Here is a 14,284-nt window from a genome sequence, read left to right on the forward strand (position 1 = left end):
TCATCCGAATTATCTTGATCAGGACAGTATAGCTCTAGTTCCTTGCAAGTGTCCTATTTTCTTGCCTCCACGTTGGCTTGGTTTTCATGATCACCTAGCTGGTGGCCTGTGCAAACAGCTCGTAAACCTTTGACCACCGCGGGTCAGAGTGGAGACGGCTGAAAGAAAGAGGCGCGACAATGTGAGAAAGGGAAGTAATTTGTGAGTGTAGACGGTATTGTTTTGATTCGCAGTATGTTGAGCCAACTGCTGTGGATGTACCTGAAACAGCGCACAACGGGGTTTCTCTTCTCTTTATTCTCAGCTAGGTATCACCTATCTCCTTTTTTTATTTTGCTCTACTGTTTCTTCCAGAGGCGACTCGTCCACCTGTTCAACCTGTTCATTGAACAGGTAGCCGATTGCAAGCGGATATTTTTTTTTATTTATGTGCCGTGGTGCTTTTTAAACCAGCAACATAAAATTACAATTTTTGTTTGAATATACGTTAACAAATTAAACGCCCTATGTCCAGCAGCGCTGCATGCACCGAAAAAGCTTTGGCCCGCCACCCTTTACTCTTTACCTCTCTTTACAACCCACCAATACTAAAACGAGCCAGCCTAGCGGGCCACGCGCAAATGCTCGTCGCGTTCAACACCGACCCTTTGAACGTCGGGGAAAAAATCTCCATACAGAAAAAGTTCAAGATGGTATGTCAGAGACATAACCGAAAGACATAGGACCAAACAGTTTGAATGTGTTTTTGGATTGCTAGTGAAATCTGAATTAAGATTACTTTATTTTGTTTCATAGATTTGTCGGCAAAATTGTCATAAATGTTCTCCCAAGGTGAACCTTCTATGAGGGCACCGGCAACTCCAGGTTGTGGCCACTACGGTCGAAATGTCAATTTTCATGTTCAGTATCAAAAACCATGAATTTTGATATCCATATTGCCACAACTCGTATGGTTCTGTTAAAGACCCTCCGGGCCCCGGGGAAACCTGCTTTGAGATCACCGGTCACTCAAGGTTGTGGCCACTACTGTCGAAATGGCCATTATTATGTTCAGTATCAAAAACCATGAATTTTGATACCCATATTGCCACAACTCGTATGTTTCTGTAAATGTCCTCCCAGGCCCCGGGGGAACCTTCTTTAAGGGCACCGGCCACTCCAGGTTGTGGCCACTACTGTCGAAATGGCCATTATGTTCAGTATCAAAAACCATGAATTTTGATACCCATATTGCCACAACTCGTATGTTTCTGTAAATGTCCCCCCAGGCCCCAGAGGAACCTTCTTTGAGGGCACCGGCCACTCCAGGTTGTGGCCACTACTGTCGAAATGGCCATTATTATGTTCAGTATAAAAAACCATGAATTTTGATACCCATATTGCCACAACTCGTATGTTTCTGTAAAGGTCCCCCCAGGCCCCGGGGGAACATTCTTTGAGGGCACCGGCCACTCCAGGTTGTGGCCACTACTGTCTAAATGGCCATTATTATGTTCAGTATCAAAAACCATGAATTTTGATACCCATATTGCCACAACTCGTATGTTTCTGTAAATGTCCCCCCAGGCCCCGGGGGAACCTTCTTTGAGGGCACCGGCCACTCCAGGTTGTGGCCACTACTGTCGAAATGGCCATTATTATGTTCAGTATCAAAAACCATGAATTTTGATACCCATATTGCCACAACTAGTATGTTTCTGTAAATGTCCCCCCAGGCCCCGGGGGAACCTTCTTTGAGGGCACCGGCCACTCCAGGTTGTGGCCACTACTGTCGAAATGGCCATTATTATGTTCAGTATCAAAAACCATGAATTTTGATACCCATATTGCCACAACTCGTATGTTTCTGTAAATGTCCCCCCAGGCCCCGGGGGAACCTTCTTTGAGGGCACCGGCCACTCCAGGTTGTGGCCACTACTGTCGAAATGGCCTCTATTATGTTCAGTATCAAAAACCATGAATTTTGATACCCATATTGCCACAACTCGTATGTTTCTGTAAAGGTCCCCCCAGGCCCCGGGGGAACCTTCTTTGAGGGCACCGGCCACTCCAGGTTGTGGCCACTACTGTCGAAATGGCCATTATTATGTTCAGTATCAAAAACCATGAATTTTGATACCCATATTGCCACAACTCGTATGTTTCTGTAAATGTCCCCCCAGGCCCCGGGGGAACCTTCTTTGAGGGCACCGGCCACTCCAGGTTGTGGCCACTACTGTCGAAATGGCCATTATTATGTTCAGTATCAAAAACCATGAATTTTGATACCCATATTGCCACAACTCGTATGTTTCTGTAAATGTCCCCCCAGGCCCCGGGGGAACCTTCTTTGAGGGCACCGGCCACTCCAGGTTGTGGCCACTACTGTCTAAATGGCCATTATTATGTTCAGTATCAAAAACCATGAATTTTGATACCCATATTGCCACAACTCGTATGTTTCTGTAAATGTCCCCCCAGGCCCCGGGGGAACCTTCTTTGAGGGCACCGGCCACTCCAGGTTGTGGCCACTACTGTCGAAATGGCCATTATGTTCAGTATCAAAAACCATGAATTTTGATACCCATATTGCCACAACTCGTATGTTTCTGTAAATGTCCCCCCAGGCCCGGGGGAACCTTCTTTGAGGGCACCGGCCACTCCAGGTTGTGGCCACTACTGTCGAAATGGCCATTATTATGTTCAGTATCAAAAACCATGAATTTTGATACCCATATTGCCACAACTCGTATGTTTCTGTAAATGTCCCCTAGGCCCCGGGGGAACCTTCTTTGAGGGCACCGGCCACTCCAGGTTGTGGCCACTACTGTCGAAATGGCCTCTATTATGTTCAGTATCAAAAACCATGAATTTTGATACCCATATTGCCACAACTCGTATGTTTCTGTAAAGGTCCCCCCAGGCCCCGGGGGAACCTTCTTTGAGGGCACCGGCCACTCCAGGTTGTGGCCACTACTGTCTAAATGGCCATTATTATGTTCAGTATCAAAAACCATGAATTTTGATACCCATATTGCCACAACTCGTATGTTTCTGTAAATGTCCCCCCAGGCCCCGGGGGAACCTTCTTTGAGGGCACCGGCCACTCCAGGTTGTGGCCACTACTGTCGAAATGGCCATTATTATGTTCAGTATCAAAAACCATGAATTTTGATACCCATATTGCCACAACTCGAATGTTTCTGTAAATGTCCCCCCAGGCCCCGGGGGAACCTTCTTTGAGGGCACCGGCCACTCCAGGTTGTGGCCACTACTGTCGAAATGGCCATTATTATGTTCAGTATAAAAAACCATGAATTTTGATACCCATATTGCCACAACTCGTATGTTTCTGTAAATGTCCCCCTAAGCCCCGGGGGAACCTTCTTTGAGGGCACCGGCCACTCCAGGTTGTGGCCACTACTGTCGAAATGGCCATTATTATGTTCAGTATCAAAAACCATGAATTTTGATACCCATATTGCCACAACTCGTATGTTTCTGTAAATGTCCCCCCAGGCCCCGGGGGAACCTTCTTTGAGGGCACCGGCCACTCCAGGTTGTGGCCACTACTGTCGAAATGGCCATTATTATGTTCAGTATCAAAAACCATGAATTTTGATACCCATATTGCCACAACTCGTATGTTTCTGTAAATGTCCCCCCAGGCCCCGGGGGAACCTTCTTTGAGGGCACCGGCCACTCCAGGTTGTGGCCACTACTGTCGAAATGGCCATTATTATGTTCAGTATCAAAAACCATGAATTTTGATACCCATATTGCCACAACTCGTATGTTTCTGTAAATGTCCCCCCAGGCCCCGGGGGAACCTTCTTTGAGGGCACCGGCCACTCCAGGTTGTGGCCACTACTGTCGAAATGGCCATTATTATGTTCAGTATCAAAAACCATGAATTTTGATACCCATATTGCCACAACTCGTATGTTTCTGTAAATGTCCCCCCAGGCCCCGGGGGAACCTTCTTTGAGGGCACCGGCCACTCCAGGTTGTGGCCACTACTGTCGAAATGGCCATTATTATGTTCAGTATCAAAAACCATGAATTTTGATACCCATATTGCCACAACTCGTATGTTTCTGTAAATGTCCCCCCAGGCCCCGGGGGAACCTTCTTTGAGGGCACCGGCCACTCCAGGTTGTGGCCACTACTGTCGAAATGGCCATTATTATGTTCAGTATCAAAAACCATGAATTTTGATACCCATATTGCCACAACTCGTATGTTTCTGTAAATGTCCCCCCAGGCCCCGGGGGAACCTTCTTTGAGGGCACCGGCCACTCCAGGTTGTGGCCACTACTGTCGAAATGGCCATTATTATGTTCAGTATCAAAAACCATGAATTTTGATACCCATATTGCCACAACTCGTATGTTTCTGTAAATGTCCCCCCAGGCCCCGGGGGAACCTTCTTTAAGGGCACCGGCCACTCCAGGTTGTGGCCACTACTGTCGAAATGGCCATTATTATGTTCAGTATCAAAAACCATGAATTTTGATACCCATATTGCCACAACTCGTATGGTTCTGTAAAAGTTCCCCCAGGCCCCGGGGGAACCTACTTCGAGGGTACCGGCCACTCCAGGTTTTTTCCACCACCAATTCGAAATTTTTCATGAGAACCGCCGCATCATAGTGGCTTCAACGCGGTCCGCTTCGCTCGAATTTCCTCCTTCTGCTGCTGGTGGTTCTTCCTTCTGGTTGCTGGTCCTCTTCTTCTATTGGCCGCTGCTGCTGCTGCTGCTCCGCGCCTGCCCGACGCGCACAGTTCGAGTGCTCGTTCCAAAGTGACTTGCTTTTGCGAAATTTTCTGCTTAAATAGCGGCACAGCCGGAGAACGGCACAAAAGGGGCGCGGTCTCGAATGCATACGCTCGCTCTGATTGGTCATCAAAACCATGAATTTTGATACCCATATTGCCACAACTCGTATGTTTCTGTAAATGTCCCCCCAGGCCCCGGGGGAACCTTCTTTGAGGGCACCGGCCACTCCAGGTTGTGGCCACTACTGTCGAAATGGCCATTATTATGTTCAGTATCAAAAACCATGAATTTTGATACCCATATTGCCACAACTCGTATGTTTCTGTAAATGTCCCCCCAGGCCCCGGGGGAACCTTCTTTAAGGGCACCGGCCACTCCAGGTTGTGGCCACTACTGTCGAAATGGCCATTATTATGTTCAGTATCAAAAACCATGAATTTTGATACCCATATTGCCACAACTCGTATGGTTCTGTAAAAGTTCCCCCAGGCCCCGGGGGAACCTACTTCGAGGGTACCGGCCACTCCAGGTTTTTTCCACCACCAATTCGAAATTTTTCATGAGAACCGCCGCATCATAGTGGCTTCAACGCGGTCCGCTTCGCTCGAATTTCCTCCTTCTGCTGCTGGTGGTTCTTCCTTCTGGTTGCTGGTCCTCTTCTTCTATTGGCCGCTGCTGCTGCTGCTGCTCCGCGCCTGCCCGACGCGCACAGTTCGAGTGCTCGTTCCAAAGTGACTTGCTTTTGCGAAATTTTCTGCTTAAATAGCGGCACAGCCGGAGAACGGCACAAAAGGGGCGCGGTCTCGAATGCATACGCTCGCTCTGATTGGTCATCTGTCCGATTTGTACTGAAAAATTACTCATTTTGATTGCATGTTTTAAGTGCTTTAACTATGTTTAGTCAGACTATCTATGTAGTTAAACAATAGCTGAAGTCTTCCTCTTTCGATTGGTGGTCCAACCATCTGGATTGATTCACAGGGAAAAAAGATATAAGCGTTCAAAATGTCCCCTTTTTAACGCTTAAAAGTGACGCTTTGGATCGAATTTCTGAACTGGCCCCCCAATATAGTAAGTAAAGACATAGTCCTATGTCAAAAATCCGGGGAATCGATTGGTGATGGTTTCATCCACCGCATGAAACGGCAAAGGGTCCATTTTGCCCCAATTCCCCATTTTGTAACATTTTTTCTTGAAAATCGGTCTATATTTAGAGCGGAGGCTTTATGCGGCCTTCCAAAATGCACTTAACTTATGTGAAAATGTCCCAGGAATTCAGTAAAAATAACCACTTGCACCGCAAAAATCATCTAGGGTCCATTTAACCCCAATTCCGCTATAAAAGCATTTTTGGCCGTTTTCAAATGTTAAATCAGATTTTAAAAATCTGAAAATATTTTTATCGTAAAGATCAGACAATTTTACATAAGAATGACGATTTGCACTTGAAAGTTTGACACATTTATGTTGATATAGAAATTAAACTAAATAAAATGATTGAAGAATCACTTTTGGGCCAATTTTCCCAAACGCAGAATAAACTGCCTTTCACATACATTTTATTTTTATCAACATAAATGTATCAAACTATCAAGTGCCAATCGTCATTCTTATGTAAAATTGTCTGATCTTTACGATAAAAATACTTTCAGATTTTGAAAATCTGACCTAACATTTGAAAACGGCCTAAAATGCTTTCATAGCGGAATTGGGGTTAAATGGACCCTAGATGATTTTTGCGGTGCAAGTGGTTATTTTTACTGAATTCCTGGGACATTTTCACATATGTAAAGTGCATTTTGGAAGGCCGCATAAAGCCTCCGCTCTAAATATAGACCGATTTTCAAGAAAAAATGTTAAAAAATGGGGAATTGGGGCAAAATGGACCCTTTGTCGTTTCGTGCGGTGGATGAAACCAGCACCAATCGATTCCCCGGATTTTTTTACATAAGAAACACTATTATTCATACCAGGGAACCAGCCGCGTTCAATTAAGTCCGATTTTGGGTTCCATTTCGCCCACTGTGCAGTGTTTTTTGAAGGCTGTTGCCAGCAATCGGCGACGGCTCCAAATTTTCGAAAAAGTTATTCTGACTTGTGCATTTTTGCAGCAGGCGATTTTTCCCTCTCCGTGCTCACACACACACCCACACACACACCCACACACACACACACACACACAAGCGCGTATGACATTCTACCACACAGAAACAGTGGTTTCATGCTAACTCTGTGGTGAAATGATTTTTATTCGATCTTTTTTTAAATTTTTAGGGAACATTCTTAGAGGGAAATTTTGAAGGAACAACTCTTTCGTGAGATATTTGGTGGCCCTGAAAAGGGCCGTTTGTTTATCAAATCTTCCGCGAGGTGTAGTGCTTCATTCGAGCCGCTTCTCCGGTCAACGTTGAGGAAGATGTCCATGGCTTTGGTCTGGGTCAACCTGCATCAGCACCACGTTCCTAAGTGCTACTTGCGGCGGGGCTTTTGCTTCTTGTCCGTTACACTTGCGATGGTGGAGGAGCTGCTCTTCTTCTTTCCCGATGGTCTGCAGTGGCGATTCGTTCCGAAGTTCCGATCCTTCGGGGTGATGGCGGCCAGATTCGTTTCGTCAACCAGCGGACGGGCCGCGGGCTTGGCCGGTTTCCTCTCTCCTTCGGAACCTTGGCCTGTGGTTTGCTTCTCCTGCGGTGCAGCGGTTGTTCTTCGTTGTTTGTCCGTTGGGCTGCCTAGGGAAATTTTCGCCTTCTGCGCCCTCTTCTGCTGCAGCTGATGTGGCCTCGACGACGATCCAAAAATTATGAGCTGAAGTGGGGCGCAGCAGGCTGAGATTTTTGGACTGCACGCGCTTACACTCACATACACACATATGTAATCGCTCGTAAATTTCGAGGTGATTCTGATAGAGTTATCTAAGCCCGCTCTCACGCACACTAGCACGCCATTTGTTTTGCTGGACTGTACAAAATTTAACCTCAATCTTTTTCGTGTACGTACACGCAATACATACGCACGTAGATAACTCTATTCCGAGGCTGGATTTAATTTCATTTCCGTTTTGCGTAACCGTGCAGCAACATCACAGAGGAGCAGCTACATTTTGATACCTTTATTGCCCCAACTCTTATGGTTCCGCCAATTTCAAATTTCATGTCCAGTATCAAAAACCCTGAAGTTTGATACTTATATTGCCGCAACTCGTATGGTTCCGCAAATGTCCCCCCATCGGAACACGCCCGAGGGATCCGGTCATTCCGGATTGTGGCCACTACTGCCGAAATGTCAAATTTCATGTCCAGTATCAAAAACCCTGAAGTTTGATACCCATATTGCCCCAACTCTTATGGTTCCGCAAATGTCCCCTTATCGGAACATCCCCGGGGCCTCCGGCCACTACTACCAAAATGTCAAATTTCATGTCCAGTATCAAAAACCCTAAAGTTTGATACTTATATTGCCCCAACTTTTATGGTTCCGCAAATGTCCCCTTATCGGAACATCCCCGGGGCCTCCGGCCACTCTAGGTTGCAGCCATTACTGCCAAAATGTCAAATTTCATGTCCAGTATCAAAATCCCTTAAGTTTGATACCCATATTGCCCCAACTTTTATGGTTCCGCAAATGTCCCCTTATCGGAACATCCCCGGGGCCTCCGGCCACTCTAGGTTGCGGCCATTACTGCCAAAATGTCAAATTTCATGTCCAGTATCAAAATCCTTTAAGTTTGATACCCATATTGCCCCAACTTTTATGGTTCCGCAAATGTCCCCTTATCGGAACATCCCCGGGGCCTCCGGTCACTCTAGGTTGCGGCCATTACTGCCAAAATGTCAAATTTCATGTCCAGTATCAAAATCCTTTAAGTTTGATACCCATATTGCCCCAACTTTTATGGTTCCGCAAATGTCCCCTTATCGGAACATCCCCGGGGCCTCCGGCCACTCTAGGTTGCGGCCATTACTGCCAAAATGTCAAATTTCATGTCCAGTATCAAAATCCCTAAAGTTTGATACCCATATTGCCCCCACTCTTATGGTTCCACAAATGTCCCCTTATCGGAACATCCCCGAGGCCTCCAGGTGGTGGCCACTACTGCCAAGCGCTTGCGAGAAGAGCTGAGCTCCTCTCGCTTCGGTGGCAGACCACCGACTGAAGCCAGCCTTCCGATTTCCCATGGTTTTGTAGGGAAGCGGGAAGGCTAGTTCCTGAAGACGCCACCTAGTGGCGCTTGCGAGAGGAGCTGAGCTCCTCTCACTTCGGTGGTAGACCACCGACTGAAGCCAGCCTTCAAATTTCCCGTGGTTTTGTAGGGAAGAGAGAAGGCTGGCGCTCGCGAGAAGAGCTGAGCTCCTCTCGCTTCGGTGGTAGACCACCGACTAAACTAATGCTGTGGAGGGGGTGGCGTTTATATTTATATCAAAACCGTCGGCCGCGCTGCTTCTGTGATTTTCCCCTCTGCTTGGGGAAGGTGTTTCATTTTTCGGTTTCATTTCGCTTCGCGAAATTTTGGATTGCTACCCTGTATAGAGCCCTAAGACGAAGTTCTTCGTCAAAAAAACAAAGGAAAGAGAACGATTTCTTGGGGCTTTGCTTCACTCACTCTGGTTTGTTTACTCTGCCGCTGCTGCCCATTTGAAATTTTCCTTGACCGGTTCCTTCCGAAGTGCGTATACCACTTTAAGGCTAGTCTGCAGATCGGAAGGAAAGGGGTCAAGAAACAGCTTTACGAACAGCAGAACAAAGGAGAGGGAGCGATTTCTTGGGGCTTTTCTTCACCCTCTCTGACTTGCTTGCGCTGCCGCTGCTTCCCATTTGAAATTTTTCTTGACCGGTTTCTTCCGAAGTGCATACCTTACATTAAGCGGTATACCTCGCGGTATACGCACTTCGGAAGGAACCGGTCAAGAAAAAAAATCAAATGGGCAGCAGCGGCAGCGCAAGCAAGTCAGAGAGGGTGAAGAAAAGCCCCAAGAAATCGCTCCATCTCCTTTGTTCTGCTGTTCGTAAAGCTGTTTCTTGACCCCTTTCCTTCCGATCTCCATACTAGCCTTTAAGCGCTTTAAGTGATTAAACTTTACGTTTAAAAAAGTGATAGAAATAATCAACAAACAATTTCCCTCCGTGCATTCGACATTCGCCAAGCCCAAAGTCGACATAGCAAAATTTTCATTCATGAATAACCAAACCAAAACAAAATAGTATTTTCTGACATAACGGTTCTTGGCGCTCCCGTAGATTGTGTTGTTCCGTTTTAAAACGTTGCATTCCGGCGACTCTCGCACAATAATGTCGCTTTTGGGCTTGATTTCCGCGAAGTTTACGTTCATTTTCTACCTGATCGGAACCACCCTGCTGTGCGCGTTTTTGAACGGTTCGTATCGCTTCTACGAGTACTATTACGACAATCCTCCTGTGAAGACCAGCTATGAGTACATTATCGTCGGAACCGGAACGGCCGGTTCGATCATTGCGGCGGGTATTCCATCGCGGGACGTGCTCGTCGTGGAAGCCGGCTCTATGCGGACCAGCCTGATGGACGTGCCGCTGTTTCAACCGCTGCTCCAGGGAACCCAGTACGACTGGCAGTACCAGACGGAACCGCAGCGGAACGCTTGCCGCGCCCTGGAGGGTCAACGGAGCAATTGGCCTATGGGTAAGGTGTTCGGGGGGACGCACATGTTGAACAACATGATTCACTTCGACATGATGGGAAACACGGACTTTAGTGGGTGGTTCGAGACGCCGGAACTAACGAGGAAATTCTTGGATTACTTCCATCGCTGGGGAAGGGACCCGACCATTCCGGTGGAACGGCTGCAGTACGGGACGGAGTTTGGGGAGGACTTTGTGGACAGTATGCAAGCGCAGACCAAGTGCATTGAGAGGGAAAAGTTTTGCGAGAAGATGGAAGAACTTTACAGCAGGTTGTTCGCCAAGCCGAATGTAACGGCCCGGAACGGGATGCGAAGAACGGCGAGTCATTACTACTGGGAGCAGCGACGGCCAGGGCATGAACTGTTGCTGAACGCGCACGTGCTTAAGATTAATGTCGAAAATGGCAAAGCGATTGGGCTGGTGTTGGAGAAATCCAACCGTACTTATGAGATAAGAGCTTCCAAAGGGATAATTTTGTCCGCGGGAACTGTGGGAAGTCCGAAAATTCTTCTGCACAGTGGAATTGGTCCGCAGAAACACCTAAAAGCGGTTAGGATTCCTCTGGTTCAGAATCTACCCGTAGGTGAGAACCTTCAGGATCACATCACTACCGGAATGGATTTACTTTTGTGGCCGGAGAAACTTCCTCTGCGTCCGCTTGACCTGATTAGTCCACTCAACTTGTGGAACTTTTTCAATGGAAAGAACTCGTCTCTCTTACTGCCGGGGTGTGAAGGACTAGGCGGCATGCTGCTACCGGACGTCCCAAGAGGACTCATCCTAGGACTCGGATTCATGGTCATGCCGGCGGGAATCGCCAGCGACGGTGGCGCGCATCTGCACAAACTGATCAATTTACGCGAAAAGGTTTACACCCAATACTTCCAACGAATTCTCGAACAAAACCTCCAATCGGTCAGCATTCTCCCCGTCTTGCTGCAGCCCAAAAGCCGAGGCCACATCCGACTACGCGATGCCAACCCACACTCCCCACCCCTCATCGATCCAAATTACCTCCAACACCCGGAAGACCTCGATAACCTTGTGCTAGGAATCAACATCGTCAAAGAGTACCTCGAAGAGATGAACTCGAAAAAAGCCGAACTAAACCCGCTGCCCTTCCCCGGCTGCCGGAAGTTCACCTTCGACACCAAACCCTACTGGGAGTGTTACGTGCAGTCACTCACACTCACCATGTACCACCCGGTGGGAACGTGCCGGATGGGACCGAAGCGCAGCAAGAAGGCGGTCGTCTCGAACCGGGATCTGGCCGTGCACGGCGTGAGCGGGCTGTACGTGGTGGATGGATCGGCGATTCCGAAGCTGCCCACCGGGAACCCGAACTCGGCCATTGCGGCGCTGGCGCACTACTTTCTGAAGGTCAAATTTAACGTGGACTTGTTGGGGAAGTGAGAGCCTTAGGAGCTTTACGGTAAGAGTTGTTACTTTTTTACTTGAGACTGTTGAAATTGAGCCCTCCAATTTGTTACGCCGGTATGTAACGGTGTGTTACGGTAATAGCTATATTTACAAGTACTTCAATTTATAACTAATAAGTCATTTTTTGGGAAGGTTTCATATCATATTAAGAAGCAAATATCTTGTCTGATATGTTATATTTTATACATCACTTTAAACCAATGTTGATCGCATGATGTTGCCATAAATGTAAAAAAAAGACTTAAAAATTATGTAACCTTTGGCCAAAGAGTTGTTCAAAATTAAAACAAAAACTGAAGTGATTCGTTAGAAACAAAAATAAAATGTAAACATTCCAAATATTTTAGATTTTGTGTTGCTTTTTTTAAATTAAGGTGCTAAAATGTGATACTCGTAACATTGTTTCATTCTATTTCAAAAATTTATTGTTACATTAGATAAATTGTCAAAAATACACTTTTTTCTCCTCTTTGATTTTTTGTTTATGAACTTGTAAATATATCACAGCCCAAAAAAGCTAGTTTAAGAGGGGATCATCGATTAAGAGCATTTTTTTAAGAAGAAGAAAAATATAAGCTATAGCTTATACAATTGTGGAAACAGCTCGCTAACCTGTGGGTCATATCAGAGTCGAGACGATCGAAAAGAGTTGCCCCAATGTAGAAAAGGAAATAAGAGACCACCCATAATCCACGTGGACATTTTGTTGGACATCTTGAACCCCCGGAAGATTGTAAAAAGGTTTTTTTTTTGTAAACTTGTCATGTTATACATGTTTAGAAAGGTAATTAAAAGACCTGTCCAACGAGTCTAAAACATTGATAATCTGACAACCCTATCAATAGTTGTGAGCACTTAAGTGTTTACACTTTTTCAAGGCCGGATCTCAGATATTTTAATGAAAACATTGTCTGGATTTATTATGCAGGCCAAGGATTGATAACTAAGAGCATGCAATGGCACTGATCTTGTTGCGTGCTCTTCGGCTGAAGTCCAGGTAAGGAACATCCTGAAAGGAGCGTAACTAACTACATCCGTAGTTCTGTTAGATCATCCGAATTATCTTGATCAGGACAGTATAGCTCTAGTTCCTTGCAAGTGTCCTATTTTCTTGCCTCCACGTTGGCTTGGTTTTCATGATCACCTAGCTGGTGGCCTGTGCAAACAGCTCGTAAACCTTTGACCACCGCGGGTCAGAGTGGAGACGGCTGAAAGAAAGAGGCGCGACAATGTGAGAAAGGGAAGTAATTTGTGAGTGTAGACGGTATTGTTTTGATTCGCAGTATGTTGAGCCAACTGCTGTGGATGTACCTGAAACAGCGCACAACGGGGTTTCTCTTCTCTTTATTCTCAGCTAGGTATCACCTATCTCCTTTTTTTATTTTGCTCTACTGTTTCTTCCAGAGGCGACTCGTCCACCTGTTCAACCTGTTCATTGAACAGGTAGCCGATTGCAAGCGGATATTTTTTTTTATTTATGTGCCGTGGTGCTTTTTAAACCAGCAACATAAAATTACAATTTTTGTTTGAATATACGTTAACAAATTAAACGCCCTATGTCCAGCAGCGCTGCATGCACCGAAAAAGCTTTGGCCCGCCACCCTTTACTCTTTACCTCTCTTTACAACCCACCAATACTAAAACGAGCCAGCCTAGCGGGCCACGCGCAAATGCTCGTCGCGTTCAACACCGACCCTTTGAACGTCGGGGAAAAAATCTCCATACAGAAAAAGTTCAAGATGGTATGTCAGAGACATAACCGAAAGACATAGGACCAAACAGTTTGAATGTGTTTTTGGATTGCTAGTGAAATCTGAATTAAGATTACTTTATTTTGTTTCATAGATTTGTCGGCAAAATTGTCATAAATGTTCTCCCAAGGTGAACCTTCTATGAGGGCACCGGCAACTCCAGGTTGTGGCCACTACGGTCGAAATGTCAATTTTCATGTTCAGTATCAAAAACCATGAATTTTGATATCCATATTGCCACAACTCGTATGGTTCTGTTAAAGACCCTCCGGGCCCCGGGGAAACCTGCTTTGAGATCACCGGTCACTCAAGGTTGTGGCCACTACTGTCGGAATGTCAATTTTCATGTACAGTATCAAAAACCAGAATTTTGATACCAATATGCCACAACTCGTATGGTTCTGTAAAAAGTCCTCCGGGCCCCGGGGGAACCTGCTTTAAGGGCACCAGCCACTCCAGGTTGTGGCCACTACTGTCGAAATGGCCATTATGTTCAGTATCAAAAACCATGAATTTTGATACCCATATTGCCACAACTCGTATGTTTCTGTAAATGTCCCCCCAGGCCCCAGAGGAACCTTCTTTGAGGGCACCGGCCACTCCAGGTTGTGGCCACTACTGTCGAAATGGCCATTATTATGTTCAGTATAAAAAACCATGAATTTTGATACCCATATTG

At 46.3% G+C, this 14,284-nt stretch overlaps 2 protein-coding genes across 2 annotated transcripts in view; both read left to right on the forward strand.

The window, feature by feature from the left end:
* LOC120428233 (zinc finger protein 39-like) overlaps window positions 1-14,284 on the forward strand; it is a 487,119-nt gene that overhangs the window by 46,880 nt on the left and 425,955 nt on the right. The window lies entirely within an intron of this gene.
* Window positions 9,964-12,328, forward strand: LOC120429992 (glucose dehydrogenase [FAD, quinone]-like). The gene has a single exon (XM_039595085.2). It carries the CDS (start codon window positions 10,046-10,048, stop codon window positions 11,825-11,827), a length of 1,782 nt encoding a protein of 593 aa, XP_039451019.1. The 5' UTR covers window positions 9,964-10,045; the 3' UTR covers window positions 11,828-12,328.

The sequence above is a fragment of the Culex pipiens genome, chromosome 2, assembly GCF_016801865.2.
Source record: "Culex pipiens pallens isolate TS chromosome 2, TS_CPP_V2, whole genome shotgun sequence".
Lineage (NCBI taxonomy): Eukaryota > Metazoa > Arthropoda > Insecta > Diptera > Culicidae > Culex > Culex pipiens.

Excerpts from the sequence above, each read along its gene's own strand:
- LOC120429992 (XM_039595085.2), top strand. The coding sequence starts at position 10,046 with ATGTCGCTTTTGGGCTTGATTTCCGCGAAGTTTACGTTCATTTTCTAC.